The sequence below is a fragment of the Metopolophium dirhodum genome, chromosome 1 (genome assembly GCF_019925205.1).
Source record: "Metopolophium dirhodum isolate CAU chromosome 1, ASM1992520v1, whole genome shotgun sequence".
In the NCBI taxonomy this organism is placed as follows: Eukaryota; Metazoa; Arthropoda; class Insecta; order Hemiptera; family Aphididae; genus Metopolophium; species Metopolophium dirhodum.
Window position 1 is genome coordinate 105390454 of NC_083560.1, and position 23952 is coordinate 105414405.

Genomic DNA, 23952 nt, shown 5'->3' on the forward strand with positions numbered 1-23952 from the left:
ACCTAAGATTAATTTTAATTCAACATCGAGGTCGTAAACTAATTTTTAAATTTGAACTTAAAAAATGAACACGCTGTTATCTCTAAAGTAACTTTTTCCTATAATTAAAAATTTTAATTCAAATAATCACTAAATAATGTAAAATTTTAAAAAAAGTTTAATAATTTTTTTTATCACCCCAATAAAAAAAATAATAAAATAAAATATTTACAATCCAAAAAAATTAGAATTAATATTTATAAAGTTTTATAGGGTCTTATCGTCCCTTTAAATAATTTAAGCTTTTTTACTTAAAAATAAAATTTTAATTATATAAATAATAAATAATAAAAAATTAAAAGACTTATTAATATGCTACTTTGCACTGTCAAAATACTGCAGCTATTTAATAAATCATTGAGCAGATCCTATATTAAATTAAACTTAATACAATGTTTTTGTTAAACAGATGAAAATAATTTTTGCCGAATTCATAATTTATAAATATAAATTATACTAATTTAATCATTATTACTAAAAATTAAATATTAATTAATAAAATTTAATAAAAAAAAAAAAATAAATTTATAATAAATTAAAACTAAATAAATAATACATTTGTACAAACTTAAAATAAAAATTTCTATTCCTATAAATTATTAAAATAAATAAATTATTATATAAAAATTTTAAGCTTATCCCTAAAATAATTTAAATTTAAAATATTATAATATATAAAATCAAAATACCTAACTTTTAAAATTTAAAATTAAATTTAAATATTAAATAACTAAATATAAAATAACGAATTAAATTACAAAACCAATATTATTTTATAAATATTTATAAAACAATAAATTAATAATAAAATTAATTCTATACATTTTGAGAAATCAAAAAAAAATTAAAAATTTTAATTAACCCTGATACAAAAGGTATTTTAAGTTTGTATTTTGACAACATTTATCAAATGTTCAACATTTATAGCTAAGAATTGGAAATTTAAAACAAGGTTTTTTTTATTTATTTTTAAAATGGATAAGGAAATAAACCTATACCTAATTAATTTTAATATGCTCATTATGGATACTAGAGACTAGAGAACGATACTTCATACAATATTTCCATAAAAGTTAGATTCGAATGATATATAGGTACATTTTTAATTTTAAACAATTAACGATACATATTTTTTGACATGAAAACGAAATAGACTGAAATAGTGAAATATTATAAAATTAAAAACAAAATAAATTAACTTAACTGACTTCTTAAAATAAAAAATTAACTCATTAATTTCACGTTAATAAAGAAAGAAATTTAGTAAGTTAACAGTTAAGTTAATGAAAAGCCAAAAGTAACTAGTTAAGTTAAAAATTTAAAATAAAATTAACTTTTTAACTTAACTTTAACTTTTTAAATCGTTAATGACCATCCTTGATCGTAATACCGTCGTTGGCAATAATAACATGAAATATATTCTTCTAATTTTATAAATAATTTATATTGTAATAGAATTTTAATAACATTGGTTTTAGATTTTTGTAGGAGCACATATAAAACGTACAATGCATTTGATTACCTTGACTCAAAATACAATCGGAAGAAAACTCTAAATTTGTATTTTTAATAAGTACATCCATATTTTGTTCCAGCTTACTTGTTGAACCTATATTATAAATATAGTATAATATTAATCAACGAATAAACAAATATGGTATTATTATAGATAATTTTAGTAGGTTAGGTCAATAGTAATAGTCTGTCAATATTTGATTTTAAATGAAAAGTTAGCGTATAGTTGTGAGTAATTTAAAGTTTTTAAGAATGTATTTTTTTATGATTATTTGTGGATGGTTTAGAATACTTAAATGTTACGTCAGTCAAAGATTGTTAATTATAATTTAACATTTTGTTATAAATATTTTTTGAATCAGTCATTTAATTTGTTCTACATTTCCAAATTAGTAAGTTAAAATTGGAGCTAAAAAATAAGTGATAACACATTAACAATAGCTATTTACATACAGCGAGTTTCATATTTTATGTGAGAATATTTACCAAGAAATATTAAAATTAGGAAAAAATTATCTACCTTTGTAAAAATGGTTTTGAATCATATTATTATCTAGACATTATTACCTAGAAATTAAAAATGTTTTTATTATTAATCAGAAAGAGGATGTATGAAGGGTAACATTTAAAATTAAAATAAAACGATATTAAATATTTTTACTGGATCATATTATAAATGTAGCTTTGTGTTGCGGAAATTATGTGACCACTCCCCACTCTCATTAACTCTCATTAATATAATTACGCCACTGACCTATACCACCTTATATAAGATATTCAAACAGTCAAATACATGAAGTATCTTTTTTTTTAAATATTAATTGTCACATAATATAATTTGGCGTTTGTGTTTTACTGCATTATAACACTATTTGTAACAATAAATTATAGTCCATAACACTACTATTTGATAACGAGTGTATGACCTATATTATAATATTATGAAAGCAACTATAAACGAATAATAAAATATACTGTATGAATACAATAGTATACAACACGATAGTAACATTTCAGTGTAAATAATTGGTCCAAATGTCCAATAACAACTATTGCAATTATTATGATGACGTTTCCCAACCTGCAGTCAAAACATTAAGCTTAATAATTTAATATATACATAGGAGTCAGTCAAGTAAAGTACTTGAGTAAAAGTACTTGGATCAATTATTTTAATTACTTTCTTAAAGTATCTGTATTTAAAAGAAAATAGGATTATTAAATACTTATTCTTTTTAGTTTATATACTTTCTATTTTGATTTTAATCGTGTAAAATAAAATAAAATATATTGAAAATTTATATTGTAGGTATAAGGTATATTTGTTATTGTAAACTATAATACTCAACCTCGAAATCTAAACTTCAACAAAGAAAACAGATGAGTGTTTCATAGTTACATATTGATACGTTGTAGTTTATATAAGACACATAAAAATCGGTATTAGGGCCAAAGCAGAGGCGTCATTTAAAGTGTTGCAGAGTATGCATATCTAAAATTTATCAAGATGTATTTTGGCCTGACTATAATTTTTCAGCGCCAGACAAAAAATTTTGTTTTTAATTTTTAATTTGTCTTAATGAGCCGTTACAGTGACATTTGTTGTCTCCGTCTTACCAGTGCGTAACATAGCAAATTTTACGCTCAGCAGAACATGTTCATCTCCGTTAGTTTAAAATTTAGATATTATGAAATTTAAAGGTAAGATTATTATCTAGACAATGACATAGGCTTTTTATTATATTTTAAGATGTTCAAACAGTTTACAATTTTAAAATACACATAACTGGTGCGTAACATAAGTTGCTATAAGACAGATACAATAAATGTCGCTGTAACGTCCCCTTAAGTATCGTCAAATATGGCTATGCGATATTATGATTAATGTATTATTAAACTGTTTAAATGAAATAAAAAAATGTTTGGTTTATAAAAAATATTTTATCTGTGATTGAGGATTTCAAAGTTTTGTTTTATACATTTATATAAGTACACTATTTATGTACTTATAATATAATTTAGAACTACTGGGCTCCCACACAAATTATTTATTGTTATTTTGAAAAAAAAATGTCAATGTGTTTAGGCACAAATTACTGTCTATAAATATATATATTTAAGTTTAAATACATAAGTACTACCTAAGTAGTTAGAATTATTAGATAATATACAATATTCATAATATATTAGATTATTACATGGATAATATTTAAAGATTCTAATTAAATTTTTTCTTGTAATTACACTACAGTAAAAAATATATTGGCTGAAAATTGGTAAGTAGCATAAAATTTATTATTTTCAGTGGTTCAAGAAATATGATAGGAATATATTATATAGGTACCTATTGTTAGTAATTAAGATTTACAGTAATATTAAATATATCAAAGTAAAATATATGGTTTTAAAATTAAAGATAAATGTTACCTATAAATCATAATTAATTTGTTAAACATGAATAAATTCGAATTAATATAGACATTTAAATAAGGATTAATAATAATTAAAATTGTTTTAATGTTTAGTAAAATTTATTGTGACTTATATTCAGTAATCAGTAATCACATTGGCATCATTCACAAATACTGTGGCTCAAAACACTCAAGTTTGTTGACTTATAATGTTATAACTATCTAGTAGGTACCTAATAAGTAATAATTAATTATTTTGTTGTATAATAGCACGCCGCAAACTATAGCATAATACGCCGTATTGCACGTATTATTATAAAATAACTGATGTCTATTGACATAATCATTACAAATTTGGGAACTGTTATTAGGTAAGTATATTAATACATTAATACATTTCGATCGCTGATAGCTATACTGCTATAAACACATTGGTTGTTTGAATAATACATTTCAAACAGCATAATACTATATATTTAATACTATTAGGTATACTAAATTACATTATATAATACCGTTATTAAAATAATTAAAATTATAACATTTTAATAATTCACAAGTAAACAAATTTATGACGACAAAATTTCGGCGCCCGTATCGTTTCTGATAGGAAAGTGAATCTAGTTGGAACTTTAGGGGGGTGGGGTGGTGGTGAGGGGGAGGTGTCAAAAGTAAAAATTTTCAAATAGTTTTCAAAAGCACTTTGGTTTTTGGTGTAACTCTAACACAAATGACCGTAGATACATGAACATTTTAAGGAATGTTTATATTTTAATTTTCTCTACAACATAAAATTTTTAAAATATTTTGACTCTTTTTGATTTGCTTACGGACTGTCGGTTTTCAATTTTTTTAGTTTGTATCTCTATAAATATCAATAAAATGTTATTCGTTGGGAAAAAAGCGTGAAAATTGAATGCAAGGCTCCTGATATATTGTTACAATAGCAGTTGAAAAATATTAAAAATACATAATCACAATTTTCTTTTAAAGTTACAATTTTGACAAAATTTATCAAATTTAAAATTTAATAATAAATTATTCTGTAGTTAAAAATGTATAAAATGTTCAACTTATATAGCTATGGGTTAGGTATCATAGGCTGACTGACCGTCTTCTATTTTTAAATAGGCGTGGGAGGCAAAATAGTGGCGTAGCTGTCATTGGGAAAAGTTGGGCAGTTCCCTGGGGCCCAACAACATTACGTGTATATTTAGAATTCCATTTCTAATTTTTACCTTGCCCAATTTATCTTTTGTTTTAAATTTCTAAAAATATTTTAGCTGTATTGTTTAAATATACTAATGAAAGTTTTATATACTTACAAATTTTATCAACATTTAAAAATATATTTTATACAATCAGAAATGTAATTTATTAAATATTAAATATAGACTCATAATTAATTTTAAAAATATTTATTAAAAACAACATATATAGGGAAAATGAAAAAATAGTTAAATGCTGATTATTAATTATTATTTTTAATTTAGAACTTATACAATCTATACCAAAAAAAAAAATTACAATAAGCATAATGTATATTTTTTAAATAAAAATAAATGCAATGCCAAGAGTTTCTTGAGAGAAGAAGCCATCCAGTGAAGGTATTTCCGCTGATGATTCATTATTAAATTTAAGGTTATTTTTGAAATGTATCGACCATCTCTGACCAGGGATTGATGTTGATTTTTGGAATTAATTGGGAATTACAGAGTTGCAAATCAGCCATTGCAGGTATCAAAAATACTTTTTTCTGCATCATTGTGACATTATTGCTGTTATCACAAAAGATTCTGGCACTTTTCTGATTTCTGTCAGTTGATTTAAATATTATAAAAATATAGTTAAAATCAGGATCATTAATTAAAAAATATTTCAGATATACTAACATTCATTGAATATATTTAGTAAATCGTAAAAATATCTGTCTGCCATTCTAGTTCTTATAAATTGTTCTCTAATAATACATCTCATCGTTGGGCCAACCATTGAGTCGTCTTCGATTGCAATTATTACGATGACGTTTCCCAACCTGCAGTCAAAACATCAAGCTTAATAATTTAACATATACCTTGGAGTCAGTCAAGTAAAGTACTTGAGTAAAAGTACTTGGATCAATTATTTTAAATATTTTCTTAAAGTATCTGTATTTAAAAGAAAATAGGATTATCAAATACTTATTATTTTTAGTTTATATACTTTCTATTTTGAATTTAATTGTGTAAAATAAAATAAATTATATTGAACATTTATACAGGTACCTAATAGGTAGAAGGTAGGTATATTTGTTATTGTAAACTATAATACTCAAACTCGAAATCTAAACTTCAACAAAGAAAATATATGAGTGTTTCATACCCACACAACACACATATATTTATTTTGTGTACAATAAATATTTGATAAAAAATCTTGATGAATAATAAATATTTAATTTTTATTGATTAAAAATTTTTAAATATTAATTTCAATATTTAATAAACTACGTTTGAACCATTTGGAGTTTTGCAATCTATATTTCTAAACAAATATTTAATTGTTATTATCGACTAATGTTCATTAAAAATTAAACTATTAATATAGGTTTATTTATAATAAACAATAACTATATTATTCCAAATTAATAAAAATAAAAAAATAATTTTCTTCGTATATTAATTTAAATTATACAAACAAAATAGTTTTAAATTTAATCATAGCTTATGAGAATCTTATTACATAAATAATACATACATTGTATATAATATATATTATTATATTTTATTTATAATTATAGGTATAAAACAAAATATTTTTAAATTTAATCACATCTTGTGAGAATATGTTACTACCTAAATAATATATATTATATTCGTATATTAATTTAAATTATATAAAATAAAATGTTTTTAAAATTTATCACAGCTTGAGCGAGAACATATTTGATGATATCCTCCATTTCATTTTGAGATGAATGTTTAAATTTATTTTGCTTCTTGACAGCATCTAAAAAATATTTAAAATGAATAATTAGGGTAGCAAAAATATTTAGGATGTTTGGGTATTTTAGCTCTATAAAGCTGCAAAATTAGTGTTAAGTGTAATAATCCTCATCATCATTATTATTATTAGTATATAAATTAATACTCTTATATCTATATATGTATATATTATTGTGTATAAGTTCTATTATCTATAACATGCATTGACTTTGTAAGAATACCAGATATACGGAAAGCGTGTATAATATGCACTAGCAATAGTAGCAGCAGTTCGATCAGATATTCCCGTTCTATCACACGCTAATGCTAGAGCTGGTAACTCGAGTCTCATTTGTGACTGTTTATTAGCACTATACGTTGAAGACAATGAGGACATTGAATTTGGTGAATAATTGGAATCTTCATCTGTATTGTCGTCATTGTCAGTATTATATGTTTCATCCGTTTCTATTGTTTCCATAATATTATTTACACACAGCTCTTTTTTATTATGTTTGTCAATTCGACTTGCTTCTATTTTTTTTCACAGATTTTTCAGAGCAAAGATAGAATTCAATACATTTGCAAGCTGCTAAATCAAATAGTGTATCTTTTGCATTATTCTGAAATTTTTCTAGATTTGATTTAAAAGTTAATGTATTTTTCCTGTTTTTAATAGATTTAATTATTTTTTGTACTTATCGTGATAATTTATTAACAGTTGAAGTGCACGAATGTGCGATACTATTGGAATAGAGGCTTTCTGCCATATTTTTTCTACATCTGTCACTACTATTTCAGAAATTATTTTAACAGTTGGATCTTTTCCATTACTATTTTGTTTTAATTGGTTTCTTACTTGTAAATAGAACTTCATTACATCTTCATAGGTAGGTAAAACTAAATTACTAAGATCACGAGTGTCACCAAAAATTGGACATTTTGACTTAATTCTGGTACAAACAGCCATTTCAGAAATTAATTGAAAATTAAACGAATAAATGCGTTAATAACTTTATATTAGCACTGTAAAACGTCGTTTACGTCCACACTCGATGATAAATAGTGCGATACTAATCGTAAGTCAAATGATAATAATGCTGATTGCCTTATTTAATCTATTAAACTATTAACTATGGTCAAAATAAATTTGGTGATATCGTAAAGTAATAAAAATAATGATACTTAGGTTTTTCGTTTCCTATTTCTATATATAGATTTTAAATGCTCGGCGGCACCTCAAAACAACACTCTATGTTGACAATTTTTTTTTTTACATATTATACATACTAGAACACAAGTTTTCCTTACTATTATAAAATTAAATTACAAAATAAATATTTTCGTTCCACCCTAGTGTATATAGTTCAGAGGTGATGTCTAAGATTAGAACCTCATTAGAAATTATCGGTCATCACATTTACAAGGTGATACCGTTTAGCTTAAATAGGAAAGCGATAGGGATAGTAAGGGAGTTGATTACTGGAGACGACGTGAGTACGTTCTTGAATATATCTATTCAAGACGTTTGTTACTTTTAATAAAAATACTTTGAGTATACGTAAATTTGTGTGTCTTTATTATTATACCTCTAATTCAAATTCGAGTGTTGAAGCGGACACGTTACAACATAAGACATTACAATTTACAGCCATAAAAGTTGAGTATTATATTTAAAAAGGTATAGAAGATAATACAATATTAATGTATATATATAAACGTGGGATTATTTGTATTATCTATTATCATCAGATTTACTATTATATTTATATTTATTATCAGTGCTTTAATCTATTGTATTGTATTAAGTTGTTAGTATATTGTTGTGTCACAATAACACGGTCCAGTCAGTAGTGAGTGAACCGTGATCGTGATTGCACCGAGTAGGTTAAGTTGTTACAGTAATACAGAATTATTTAATACTTGACATTGTTGTGTTCGTTAATATCACCCTCAACCCACTTGGAGTTACCTATACAACACTGTATTAACTTCTACATATATATATAGGTGTACATATAATATATTATATAAATAAGAAGAATTATATTTTATCAAGTGTTAATTGAATAATCATTTCATTATTTCTGATTATAATAATATTAATAACTATATATAGGTATATATATATAATAGTAAAAATTATATCATACCAAAAATCACAGAAGTACAACCCAGACAGCAAAATTTTTTTTTGCCCTTTTTACCGGTGTATGAGTAATCTTTTAATAATTCGTCTTTAAATAATTTTCCCTTCACCCGTTTGACCATTGCCTTGGCATGTTTACTGCCGATGTATGAAAGTTCATTTACCTCAAAAATTAGTAAACATACAAATAAAAGGAACATTTTCTTTATACATAGTACATTAGTACTAAATACATTATAATACCGGTTACCCAGCAGCATATTATATAATTTCTTACCAACTGACTACGGAATTCCTTACTGGCAGAATTTTTTCTTCAAAGATTTCAAGATCAATTATATTGTCAAGAAGTATATTGAAATCTTTATCAATTAAAGAAGATGATTCATTGTTGTTAATATTGGAAATGTCATATGATATTTTCAAGTCTAGTTTCTATTATCTCCAGTCTTTGGGCCATATCTCATTGGTTATTTACTGCTCGCTTTAATTCAAATTTTAAAAATGAAAGCCTATGAAGCACTTCTTTTCAAATTCTGTAGTTCTGATCAAAATAAAAATAATACTATCGGTTTACATATTTTTAATATATTGTTAGGTATTATTTTGCATATACAAATATATTTATTATTAGTGATAAAAAATGAATTAATATTGAAAAATACTAAAATGTAGTAGGTGTATATTATATAGCAGGTTATATATAATTATATTTGTTATAGTATCTCATAAATATTAATTAATTTAATAATTATAGCAACATATTGCATAAAATATATAAGATTACCATAACTTTAATTGTGCACAATAATTATATTAATAATATAAATAATTTAATATATTAAATACAATAAAATAAAAATCCAGTTTAAAATGCTTATTTTAGTATAGTTTTGTAAATTGTTGGAGAGAACCCTATATATATTCAAAATGTAGAGAAATAATAAATGTAAGATTTAATTTACTTTAACTAAATTTATATTATATATTATCATAATTCATAGCTAAAATCAAGTAATGGGAGTTTTGGTGATTGTATAAGAAATAAAACTATAGTTATATGAAAGTTTCATTTCCATATAACTATATCCTATACTTGACACAATATGCATTAACTAAAATAAATGGTTAACTATTATTTATTATTATGTGCAGTTAAAGTATTAAGTAATTATGAAATGGATGTTTTACAATTAATATTATTTTATTTATTACACTAACCCTTTGAAACTGATACAGAATTAGAAATTTCTGGGGTCTGGTTGATTGTAATTTGATTGATGGCATATTGAGGTGTCTCTGCATAACTTCTGAGCTTCCATTATCAGCTATTATATCGTATTAGAAATATTAACTTTTTTGATTGTTTATATATAGGTAGTTCAAATAAAATTGCATGAAGAAATTACTAATTTCAAGATCAGTTGATATTACCTCATTACTGCAGGTAGTTTCAGTACCTTTATTATTTGAGTTTTTATCAAGATAATCATGTTCAAGATTTGTCTGATTAACTATTAAAAAAATAAATATATAAAATTAGATATTTTTGCTATACCTACAAGCTAAAATTCTTACACAAGAAAAATTATAGAAGCTACAGCCACTTAATTAAAAAAAAAATACACTGACAACAAGATATATATTACCAATAAATAAAACAATATTTGATTTGCCTGCCCATCATACTACTATACAAATTATATATGATATTATTTTAAAACATTTACCCATATGTTTGTTCTTGGAGGTCTCATGAATAGATGTATTATTATCACTAAAAGATAATTGTTTCACAATTGATGACTTTGAAGCATAACGACCATCTGTATATTTTGGAAGAGTACTATTAGCTTGTAGATTTTTCAGCACTTCATAAATTAAATATAAATAAACCATATTTAAGTAATTTAACATAATATTAACTGTGAATGTTATTAGATATTATTTTACTGGCTAATAAAAATATGATATATATATATATATAACATACATTTAAATATACATTATATAACTTAAAAAGGACTTATATTATATGATACAACGAAACACAATGTAGTATACAGTGTGTTTCACTCAAATGGTAACACGAAATATTTCCGTTCAGTGACCTTGGATTGAATTGGGGATTTTTCGAGGAGCTAGGAAATACTAAAATACACATTTTGTGATCATTTTCGAATTTTTAATTCTTTTATTGTGCGCATGCCCAATAAAACTTACATTTTTTAAAATGGAAACACCTATTTTCAACACCAGATTTCAATAGCACTATTTTTTTTTAAGCAACTTTGATAAACAAAATGATTCCAAAATGATCACAAAATGTGTATTTTAGTATTCCCTAGCTCCTCGAAAAATCCCCAATTCAATCCAAGGAAATATTTCGTGTTACCATTTGAATGAAACACACTGTATATAAATCTATATTAACTAAACTATATGTTACACAAATAACCTATTTTACCAGATATTTTCAACACTTTGGCCGTATGATAACTGTATTCAATATCATTAGGAATGCTTTTTAGTTCAACACATTTTTTTAATGCGTTGGCATTTTTAGTATTCGGCTATGCGCAAGTGCCTTCTTTTTTTTGAACCAGCTAGCTGAAACAGCTTCTATTGAATTGTTTTCATAAAATTCAACAACCAAATAATGGGACATCTTTATTTTACACTATACCAAAACATACAAACTCTTTAATACAAATTACAATTACAATAAATGACTAACATAAATATTACTATAATAATAAAACATATAAAAATGTGTATCAAATCCTACAAGAAACTTGGCTTAGTAAAACGTATGTGTAAAGATTTTTACGATGAATCAGCCCTAAAAATCTTGTACTTTACGCTAGTTCGTTCTAACTTTGACTATGCCTCTATAATTTGGCGTACTAATAATATTATCCAAAACCATAGTCTATCTACTGTACAGAATAACTTTTTAAGATACCTATCATATAAATATCATTATATAAGAACTCCTCATTCTGGATATGAAACCGTTTGTAATCTCTTTAATATAATGCCATTAAATAAAAGATTTATTATCTTAAACTGTAAATTTTTATATAAATTATTACATAATATTATAGATTGTCCCGAAATAATCGAACGTTTAAATTTTAGAGTAAACCAATCTAATTCCAGAAATAATTCCACTTTTTATCTTTCCTCTTTCTCTTCAAACTATATGCTATATACCCCTGCAAATATACTTATGTCAGCAGCTAATTCAACTAAAGACTTAGATTTATTTAACACTACCTTATTTAATTTGTCTAATATTTGATCTAATTATCTCTTATCCTCTTCTATTTCTCTGCTTTCTATATCATATTATCCCCCTTTTTATTTTTTTTTTACCTATATTTATAACCACTATACTCTCAATATAATTATTTATTCATACTATGCTGTTTTTATATAATATCTTTAAGTTTAAATCGTTATTTAATATTTAAGATTTGTATACATATACTTTTTTTTTTTCTTCTTTTTTCCTTTGTTCTGTTTTATGTTATTTGTATTCACATTACTTTTAAGTTGTAACCCATATTATGTGCACTTAACACAAACTGTCACTACAATATTTTTGTAATTGGAATTTATTTCCGTAAATAAATTATTATTATTATTATTATTATTATTATTATAAATTAAATTTTATATTAAATAGTAAACAGGTACATAAAAATGTATTAACATATATATCAATAAACTGTCAGTAATTCAAAAATTAAATGAATGTAAAATAGGGTATGCAACATTTACATTACTATCACTAGTCAATATCATATATTTTACGAATTCAGTATTCTCAATGTCTATGGTGGAATAAAATTCTGATAAATTTTTTACCACAGCAATACCTAATTTAAGACTACTGATGGGTTTATCAAAAAAAATGCTATTAGTTTCAAAATACTTAACTACGAAAACATATTTTTCTGTTGTAGAATCACGACATATATTAAAAACCTTAACAATTTTAAGACATGTTTCATCTGTGAACCCAATATAGCTGTCTGATGAAGACTTAATATTTATTTTAATATTATTTTTAAAAACTATCTGGAAATGTGGAACGGTTAAGTGCTTAAATACTGAAGGTCCATAACTGTAAGGTTTTTTATAAATTATTTTTTTTTGAGAATTCAAAACAATTGGTTGGTTAAAGAATAAAGATTCATGGTAGCGTTTAATATCTTGTTCAAGTGGTTTTTCATGTATCCGGACCATTTTTTTTAAAAACTTTTATGTAATTATCAAAAGGAAAACATGAACACTCTTCAAGCGACTTAAATTTTCTAAAATCGTCAACTATGTGCAATAACCCATACACATTATGAAAAATAAACTGAGGACCATACATTTTACTAACATTTTCAACAAAGTATTTAATAAGTTTTTCACTGAAATTCACTAACTTTTCAGAACAACCAGGACATAAGAGAACTCTAAAACTGATGTGTAAACACAAAAAAATGAAAACAACATTCATTATTTAAAATATCTTTTAAGACCACAGGTCCTGTATATAATAAAAATAATCTAAACTCAGTTGCTTTAAACCGGCAAATTTCAGTTAACCCTCTACATTTTCTTGAAAAATCACTCGGTACAAAGGTATACAATAACGATAAATGATTTGAAATATTCTTGACACTTCGATTTGGAATACGGACATTGATAGGAGCATTTTTTGATACACCGAACCAGAGTAACAGCATTTTTTTCTTAACCTCCATACATACCAAATGCATATTGTCAAGACTGAAATCTTCAACTATATAAGTGATACTTACTTGGTATGTTTATTTGACACTTAACAAACAAATTAACTTCCGAACATTTCTTTATAGTTTAAAAATCGTACCAAGCATCGTAGTAACTAAGATAAATAATTCGTTAATTTTTTTTGTAACTAATTTTCAACTTAACTGTAGTATTTTTATCAAATTTAACGTGTTAACTTCGAGCTAATTATATACAGATTTATTTAAATTAAGTTAAATTATTATTTGTTTTCTAACCATTTATTTATAATTTTGTTGCGTATTATAATTCATAAAAATGTTCAAGAATATTATTGATTTGTGCAGATTAATTACTATTTTCTATTGATATACAATAGGTACCTATTACTATATATTAGGTATGTATAGTATAATGCGTATAGGTAGTTTAATATACAATACGAGTTATATAATACTGCGGGGTAGTGATTGTATAGTGGATGTTACTAATTTACGCGATTAGGTAAGGGGAATGAAATAAAGTTTCACTTTATCGGATAATAGGTATTGTCTAGAAGAACAGTGGGATCAGCCAAAGTCATGCCCCCCCCTTCAGTACATTACAGTTATGGCGTTAGAGAGCACTGGTAATAAAGACGCGAAAAAAATTGCGTTAGTACTAGCTTCCAAATGGTTGTGCACAAACTACGTGCCATTCTATAACAACACGAAAATGTATGAAAAGTAAGTCCGATTTGATGAAATAAATGAATAAAACAATTTATAGGGTAGAAAGGGGATACTGTATAGTGTAAACAATATTATTTTAATTTATTATAAATATAGGTACTTTTCATTAAGCTGTTTTTGACTATCAATTTATATTTATAATTCACAATGTACATAACCATTATAGGGGTATAATTATTTGAGACAAATGCCTAAAGTTGCTAAAAAAAAGTTTTACAATATTGTATTTCAGTAGACACAGCTTAGAACACTTTGAATTCCCCATTATCATTTCTTCTTTTTTTTATAACAAACTTGTCCATAGTATAGAAATAAAATAAGTAGGTAGTTAACTTAATTTAACAGAATAGATAATTAGTAAATTAAAATATTAAATAATTAATGTTTGTTATTTCTACAAAACTAAAAAAACACGTTATAAAACTTGGGACACAGATTCAGGGGACACACTTTGATTTTCAGGGGACATAGTATTTTAGCCCCTGGTAGACTGTACATTTTTTAATACTTGTTACTACATCTGCAGACCTATTGAAATAAATCATACTGTCGTTGGTTATCGTGTATACTAATTCGCCAAATGTTTTGACAGTACCGAGCGGACGAAGGCGGCCAATTAGGACTCAGTTCGGAAGAATATACAACTGTAGTAAACCGACGTTTTTACATAAAAATGGTTTAGGTGGTTTAACTGATAGGCAGGTTTCACGTGAATTGTAGACTGCAGTGCCTAAAATACATCTGATTTCAGGGGACACACTACACACTTATTAGTTTCACTGTTACTTTTGGGCTCTGACAGTTTTCTATAGTAAAAACTGTGGGAGTTGTAATACACAAAATTCCCGCCCCCCACTTTCATATACTAAAAAACAAATTTGATAATGTTTAGAACATAAAATTGGGTTTGTTAAATAAACTGTTATAATATTATATGTATAGTATTATGTATGTAGATCCTTTTAGTTACATTTATTATAAAACAAAATAACTATCTAGTTCTTTATAATTCTATTTATGATTATACTTATCAGTTTAAACTTTAATTTTTTTAATATTTTAACATATATTTGACTTAAAATAAACTACAATAATACAAATTTATAATATGATATAGTACCTAAGGTACCTTAGGTACCTAATTATATAATATTATGAAAATATTTATATGTTACCCATAAATCATAATTAATTTGTTAAACATTAATAATTTCAAATTAATATAGACATTTAAATAAGTATTAATGATAATTAAAATTGTTTTGATGTTTAAAAACATTTATTGTGACTTATATTCAATAATCAGTCATCACATTGGCATCATTCACAAATACTGTGGCTCGAAACGCTCAAGTTTGATGACTTATAACCAGGGCTAGGATTTATATGCAAAAGCATGTTTTTTTTGTGACTTCTGATTATTGATTTAGTCAGTAATGTCCACGAACACCTCATGATGAGATAAATTGTGGTATTTTTATTTTGCATGTTTTTGCATATTTTGGATGAAATGCATATTATTGCATATATTGATTAAAATGAATATTATTGTACATTTTGATTATAAGAATGCGAAAAATAAATGTTTTATAGTAAATTTCATAATACTTGGTTTTTTGTCAAACATAAATTTTATTTTTATAAATACAATCCTATGGTACAATAGGTATGCGATAAAAGATTAAATAATTTGACATTCATTTTCGAAAATTTGAAAAAATATGTGATCGTAGCATGTAACACTTGTAGTAAATGTGAATTATAAAATTTATTTCTAAATTATTTTTTTTTCTCAATTATATTATATTAAGGTGCCCGATGCCGATGCCATTTTGTCCCCAAAAATATATTCTGCGGGAATAATTATACCACCTTATAGAATCAACCAAATTTCATAATTTTTTATTTAATTGCTAGAGAGAAATATTCTACAGCCCGCATCGATCTCTGTTTTTCAATATTTCATTCTCAAACTTTATAATATGTCTAAAAAAATACAAGATAAAAAGCATTTTTTTTACAAGTTTTTTAATACAATTATTTGAAATAAAATACAAAATCAGAGATTGGTGTGGGCGGTAGGAAGTCTTCTTCTTTCAGATAAAAAAAAAGTCATCAGAATCCGACAATTCTACAAAGCTTGAGCGTTATTCCCGTAAAGTCGTTTTTTTTTTGATATAATACACCCTATCAACCCCCCCCCCTCCCCCATAAATAGGTATCAGGTAGTAGATTAGTGTAAAAGTCTTATAATTGAAGTGGCAACTAAAATATAAAATTTAATTTTCAAATTTTATAGAATTATGAAAAATTTGAAAAACTGGTAACGTGACCCTAAAGACGAACAGCTAATCACTGATGTATTTCAACAAAAAAATATTTTTTTTGTAACTATATTTTTGTGTTTATCTTATAAAAATTTAAATGCATATTTTTGCATATTTTGGTAAATAAAACGCATATTTTACCGTTTTTTATTGCATACAAATCCTAGCCCTGCTTATAACTATCTAGTAGGTACCTAATAAGTAATAAGTAATAATTGTGCTGTAAAATAGCACGCCGCACACGATAGCAAAATACGCCGAATTACCTGTATTATCATAACACATTTGGGAACTGTTATTAGGTATATTAATAATTTTCGATCGCTGATAGCTATATTGCTATAAATACATTGGTTGTTTGAATAATAAATTTCAAACAGCATAATACTATTATTCTAAATTATATTATATAATACTGTTATTAAAATAATTAATATTATAACATTTTAATAATTCACAAGTCAACAAATTTATGACCACAAAATTTCGGTGCTCACAAAATACTGACACCCGGAGCAGTTGTACCTAGTGTCCTCCACCACCCCCCCCCCCCCTAAACGGCCCTGAAACGATGAATGTATTGATTTTACAATAATGTGATTTTTTTTTAAAGTTTATTTCTTAATTTTTTTTATTTTTGTGTCTGTCATCACCTTTTGGTGTAACTCTAAAACAAATGACCGCAGATACATGAACATTTTACTGAATAATAAACTAATGAAAGTTTTATATACTTACAAATTTTATCAACATTTAAAAATGTAATTTATTAAATATTAAATATAGACTCATAATTAAGTCGATTATAAGTACCTATTAATTATAATGTGTATATATGTATATTTAAGTTCAAAATATATATCCACCAAACTATTACAGCAACTATAAATGCTTTTTAATTGCAATTAGTACCTAATATTATATGTATGCCTTATTGAGCATTGACGTACATGTCAATATAAAATTATATACACAAAATTACAAATATCATAAAATATCATGTTCGCAAATTATCACATTAACAAAAAATAAATATTAATATAGTTAAATTATTTAATGTTACATTATAAGATACATTTAATTTCCAATTACTATTGGAAATAAATATATTTTATTCAATGAAGAGAAAATAAAGATAGAATATTAATGATAAAGATTGAATAATAAATTATGAGTTTTAAGATTTATTCAATTTTTAACCATCTTTAAAAATTAAATATTGTTGAGCCAATATTTATTCATACAAAACATAAAAACCAGTATTCGGCAAAAGCAGAGCCGTCATTTAAGATGTTGCGGAGTATGCATACCTAAAATTTATCAAGATTGTATTTTGGTCTGACTATAATTTTTCTGCGCCAGACAAAAATAATTTTTTTTTATTGGCCTTAATGGGTCATTACAGTGAAATTTGTTGTCTCCGTCTTACAAGTGTGTAACATAGCAAATTTTAGACTCAAATTATTATTAAAAACAAGATATATAGGTAAAATAAAAAAAGATTATATTAAAGGCTGATTATTAATTATTTTTTTTAATCTAGAACTAATGCAATTTATACTAAAAAAAGGTGGATAAGTGGATGTCGCTCTGCTGTACAGTAGGTTACAAGTAAGTCACTGTAATGGATGGTGTTAAATTTGAATTCAATGATATAATATCATTGTATAAGAAAAACGATTCTGAGCGAAAACGGTCAGTCAGCCTATGATTTTTCCAAGTATATTTGATGATATTATTGTGAATAAAGTAATTTATATATAACCTATTTACGACGTGGAGCCTTGTTTTAAATTTTCAATCCTTAGCCATAAAAGTTAAAAATGTATAAAATTTATAAATTTTTAACCACAAAATAATTAATTAATTATAAATATGATAAATGTTGTCAAAATTTGAACTTTAAATGCTTATAAAAAAAAATTGTGCCTATATATTTTTAATATTATTAAACTACTATTAGAACGATATATCAGGAGCCTTATATTAAATTTTCACGCTTTTTTACCCAACAAATAAAAATTTATTGATATTTATAGAAAAAAAAACTAAAAAAATTGAAAACTAACAATGTCCGTAAAAAGCTCAAAAAGAGTCAAAATATTTTCAACATTTTATGGTGTATAGAAAATGCTAATATAAACATTCAGTGAAATTTTCAAGTATCTACAGTCATTCGTTTTTTAATTACAATAAAATAAGAAAATTGTTACATGAGAAATCGAGTAAATATCAAATGTTGTAAAAATATAAATTTCAGAAGCTCATAAAAATTTAATTTAAGTTTCTTCTAGACATTTTTTTTTTTGATAAAGGTAGACAAACTTATGAGTAATCTTATATTACATTTTCAAATCTTAGATTTAAAAATAAAAATTTTTATGAATTCTCAACTCCAAATAATTTGCTATTTTTTGTGATTTTTCCGTATTTTGTCATAATTTGAACTTTAAATGCTTATAAATAAAAACTGTGACCAAGGATTTTTAATTTTTTTCATCTGCCTTTGAAACAATAACCTAGGAGCCTTCTATTAAATTTTCAAGCTTTTTTACTCAACAGATAAAATTTTATTGATATTTATAGAAAAAAAAACTAAAAAAATTGAAAACTGACAATGGCCGTAAACAGCTCAAAAAGAGTCAAAATATTTTGTAAATTTTATGGTGTATAGAAAATGCTAATATAAACATTCAGTCAAAATTTCATGTCCTTACGGTCATTTGTTTTAGAGTTACACTAAAAACCAAAATCGATTTTCTCGAAAACAGATTTTGCGTAAAAATTCCCGTTTTTCCTTAATTTTTCTTTTGTTTTTCACGTCGCTTGTGAAAATTACTGGGAAATTTTTTGACCCCCCAAAGTACCAACTAGATTCACTTTCCTATCAGAAAAGTTACTATTGAAGAAAATCCAAGCTCTTTTACTGTCTTAAAAGGTGATGACAGACATAAAAATAAAAAAAATAAAAAATAAAAAAAAAAACACACATCATTGTAAAATCAATACATTCATCGCTTCGCTCAGAATCTAAAAAGTATAATAAGCCTAATGTCTGTTTTTTAAATAAAATTAAATGCAATGGCTTGAGTTTTATGAGGGAACAAACCATCCAGCGAAGGTACTTCCGCTGATTATTGATTATTAAATTTAAAGTTATTTTTGAAATGTTACGACCATCTCTGACCAGTGATTGATGTTAATTTTTGGAATTAATTGGGAATTACAGAGTTGCAAATCAGCCATTGCAGGTATCAAAAATACTTTTTTCTGCATCATTGTGACATTATTGCTGTTATCACAAAGGATTCTGGCAAGCGTCACTTTTCTGATTTCTGTCAGTTGATCTTAAATATTATAAAAAAATAGTTAAAATCAGGATCAATCATTAAAAATATTTCAGATATACTAACATTCATTGAATATATTTGGTAAATCGTAAAAATATCTATCTGCCATTCTAGTTCTTATAAACTGTTCTCTAATAATACATCTCATCGTTTGGCCAACCATTGAGTCTTCTTCGTGTTTCTCAAACAATGCACCTACCAATAGCTCTATATCTCTCCAATGTTTGTATTGCTTCAATAGTCTATCAGTTGACTAAATATTATAATATACAGGAATAAAGTAAGTACTATATCATTATTTAATATTTAATATACTTTTAAACTTACGCCTTCAACCATGATCTTGGATAAATCTTGTACACTTCTGATAGCTTTTAGTCGACAATATTTTCTAAATTCTGTGTAGCTTGGTATACCATGATCGCGGGTTCGTTGTATATCCAAGCTGACGATGTCCATTCCAAACGCGTGGTTTGGATAAACACTGTATAAGTGATTTGTAAGCTGATAAAAAATTTGAATCACTAATGTTAAATTATAGTTAAACGTATAATATAGTCTGTTAAAAGGATTATGTAATGTAATGTCATTGCGTTATATTGATTGTATTTCAAAAACCAACCGTTTTAGTAAATAGCATATCAATTTTTTGTGTATTCTGCGTAGATAGCCCTCTGACAAGCTGATCCATCTAATTTAATAGTAAACCAGTTGGTCGGTTGTAATGTTCCTTTAGTGAAAGACTTGCGTTGATCATTCAGCCTTCCGTATATAAACTAAAAAATACGTAGGTTCATACAAATTAGTAATTATAAGTAGGCTATATGCGATGATTCTCTTTAGAAACAAAAGCACAGCAATCGACATAATAATATATTCTTGTGTACATTATCAATTTTTAGGTTGGCACATGTATTTATTGTTGTCATATTATATTGTTGAGTCTACAATGTAGACAGTCGTCAATATAATTGTATTTAATATAATATAGGTAGTATAGGTGCAAATATATTTTAGTAACTTTTAAATGTAGATAGGTCAAACAACGAAGGAATCTGTGCTGAAGTGACAGTAGAATTTTTCTAATTTATAACACCGCAATTCGCGTGTACCAATAAACTTGTTTCTGATCTAAAACAGTGATTGAGTTTTATTTCAGCAATTTTACCTTCTTACATTTTAAAAATGAACAGTGGATGGGTATACGTTTATTTAAACCAAATAGTACATGTTATATAGAATCTTGAGTAATTCTAATTTAGAAGGAACCGACAAGCACATACTATCGTACTTCAACAACGCTAATTTAATTTGTTTTAGATAGAGTCAGTCTAAGTATCTTCCATATATAAACTTAACAAAAACGTAGGTTCATACAAATTAATAATTATAAGTAGGCTATATGCGAAGATTCTCTTTAGAAACATTAATCAACAGAACATGTGACATATTCTTATATATAATTATTTTTCATTGATATACAAATGTAATATAATATTAATTCAAATTTATGTTAAGACATTTTAAAATGTATAGTCATATTATAATACAATTTCCGATTTATTATATTATAATAAAGATCTTGTTGCCATTACACACATTACTTGGAATGTTTAAAATTAAAATTTACTCATCGGAAAAAAATATTTAAAAAAAATATAGATATTTAAATCAGGTATCCAAAATGAAAATTATAATAGTACTATAACTTGTAGGTATCAATATAATTAAAATGGAAATTATTTTTGGAATAACATTAACATTCATATACATTTTAACAACACCACCTACAGTCTACACATATAGTAAATTAAATAATTAAAATAAAAACATTATAATATTTAGATGCTTATGTCTTATTTTATTGTTTAGTGCCTCGTACCTATTATGTGACATTGTTACGTGCGTTGCCCGAGAATCCCCGCGAAATTGATTCCGCGATTATAGGTACGTCGAATAATAAAATTATACCTAATATGTAAAAAATGAATAAAGCATTCATAATTAATAAATTAATTGATAAGAATGGTATTGCGGTTACAAATGGAAAAAATATTTGTGATGGTTGGTAAAAAAAATAAATAATAATATCAAACAAAAACGTTATGAAGAAAAATCATAGAAGGATAATAAAATTTAAATGTAATCACTACATTAAAACATTAACAATCACAATCCAAAGATTGTTTACATCTTTAACGAAGTTAGACACGTATATAATTTTAAAATAAAACGTTTAGTATATGTATCAATCACTTGCACAATCAATCCTAAATATTATGGAATAATTACATGGGGCCAATCATAATATTATAACAGTTATTTATTTATTTACATCAATCAATTAAAAATAACTGTAAATAGCTTAGTTAAATATTTGTTGAACAAATCAAAATATACTAGTTGATAGCGATTATGTACTTAGTGAATTCACTATAAAACGATATTAAATATTTTTACTGGATCATATTATAATTGTAGCCTTGTGTTGTTTTTTAAATAAAATTAAATGCAATGGCTTGAGTTTTATGAGGGAACAAACCATCCAGCGAAGGTACTTCCGCTGATTATTGATTATTAAATTTAAAGTTATTTTTGAAATGTTACGACCATCTCTGACCAGTGATTGATGTTAATTTTTGGAATTAATTGGGAATTACACAGTTGCAAATCAGCCATTTCAGGTATCAAAAATACTTTTTTCTGAATACTTTTTTGAATCACTGAAAATAAAAAAATTTATAGTGCCAATATTCCGCCTATTTCATTTCTTTTATTCAAAACACAATAGACCGTACTTATTTTCCTTTTTCCGCAAGGGGTCACTAATAATTGATTTGATAAATTTCATTGAATTCAAATTTTACACCATCCTTAACAGTGACACACTTGTAACCTACTGTAGAGCAAACCGACATCCACTTACTCACTTTTTTTCTATGAATGTCAATAAAACTTTATTTGTTGATTAAAAATACTTGAAAATTTAATACAAGGCTCCTACTGTATTGTATAAAATTTTTCTTTTTTAATCCAAGTATTTCAATGTAATCCTTCAGTCTTTGATATTATTCATATAATAAGACATAGGTTGTAGGTATAACTATATATTATTATTTGTAACAAAAAAAAAGGTTGTATTCGAATCCATTCCTTCAAAATGTGTTTTTAATATTTTACACGCAAATTAAATAGATCATGACTGATGTATTCAAAAAGTTATTTGTAGACATAGTTTCATAAAACAAATAAGAGTTATACTTTTTTATAGAATTATATTATAAGTATCTACTTAATAAACTATGTTCTTTAATGACATATTTATTATCCGTAATAAGTAGGTTGTCTAGTTGTAGGTATGTCCTATGTACTGCAGGTATATTTAGAATACATGATTGATAATATTATATAGAATACTATTCAAAATAAACTGCACCCAATATAACAAAAAGGTGGAAAAATGGGTATACCGCTCTGCTTTACAGTAATTGTCGGGCATGTGATTGTAATGATCGTAAGAACTAAGTAATCAAATTAAATAATATAAAAAATAAATGCTAATATAAACATTTGGTGAAAATTTCAAGAGTTTATTTGTTTTTGTATTGTAAAATATCAATTGATAAATTGAAAAAAATTGATTGATGGGAATTCGTTAATTTACCATTAAAAAGGTATACTATCGTAAAACTGTTAA

General features: G+C 25.1%; 1 protein-coding gene and 1 pseudogene across 1 annotated transcript; both read right to left on the bottom strand.

The window, feature by feature from the left end:
- Window positions 1-6772: 6772 nt before the first annotated feature.
- LOC132949212 (uncharacterized) lies at window positions 6773-17190 on the bottom strand (annotated as a pseudogene).
- Window positions 17191-20061: 2871 nt separating this feature from the next.
- LOC132937440 (peroxidase-like) lies at window positions 20062-20946 on the bottom strand. The gene is made up of 4 exons (XM_061004267.1): window positions 20878-20946; window positions 20583-20759; window positions 20319-20508; window positions 20062-20252 (listed from the first exon to the last, which is right to left on the bottom strand). Exons 1-4 carry the CDS (start codon window positions 20944-20946, stop codon window positions 20062-20064), a joined length of 627 nt encoding a protein of 208 aa, XP_060860250.1.
- Between the last annotated feature and the right edge of the window lie 3006 nt (window positions 20947-23952).

What these genes read in the sequence shown, in the direction of transcription:
- LOC132937440 (XM_061004267.1), bottom strand. Translation starts at nt 20,946, where the DNA reads ATGGATCAGCTTGTCAGAGGGCTATCTACGCAGAATACACAAAAAATT. An exon ending in CCAAGATCATGGTTGAAGGC is followed by an intron (nt 20,509 to 20,582) that starts GTAAGTTTAAAA and finishes TATAATATTTAG; the next exon opens with TCAACTGATAGACTATTGAA. An exon ending in ACCAAATATATTCAATGAAT is followed by an intron (nt 20,253 to 20,318) that starts GTTAGTATATCT and finishes ATAATATTTAAG; the next exon opens with ATCAACTGACAGAAATCAGA.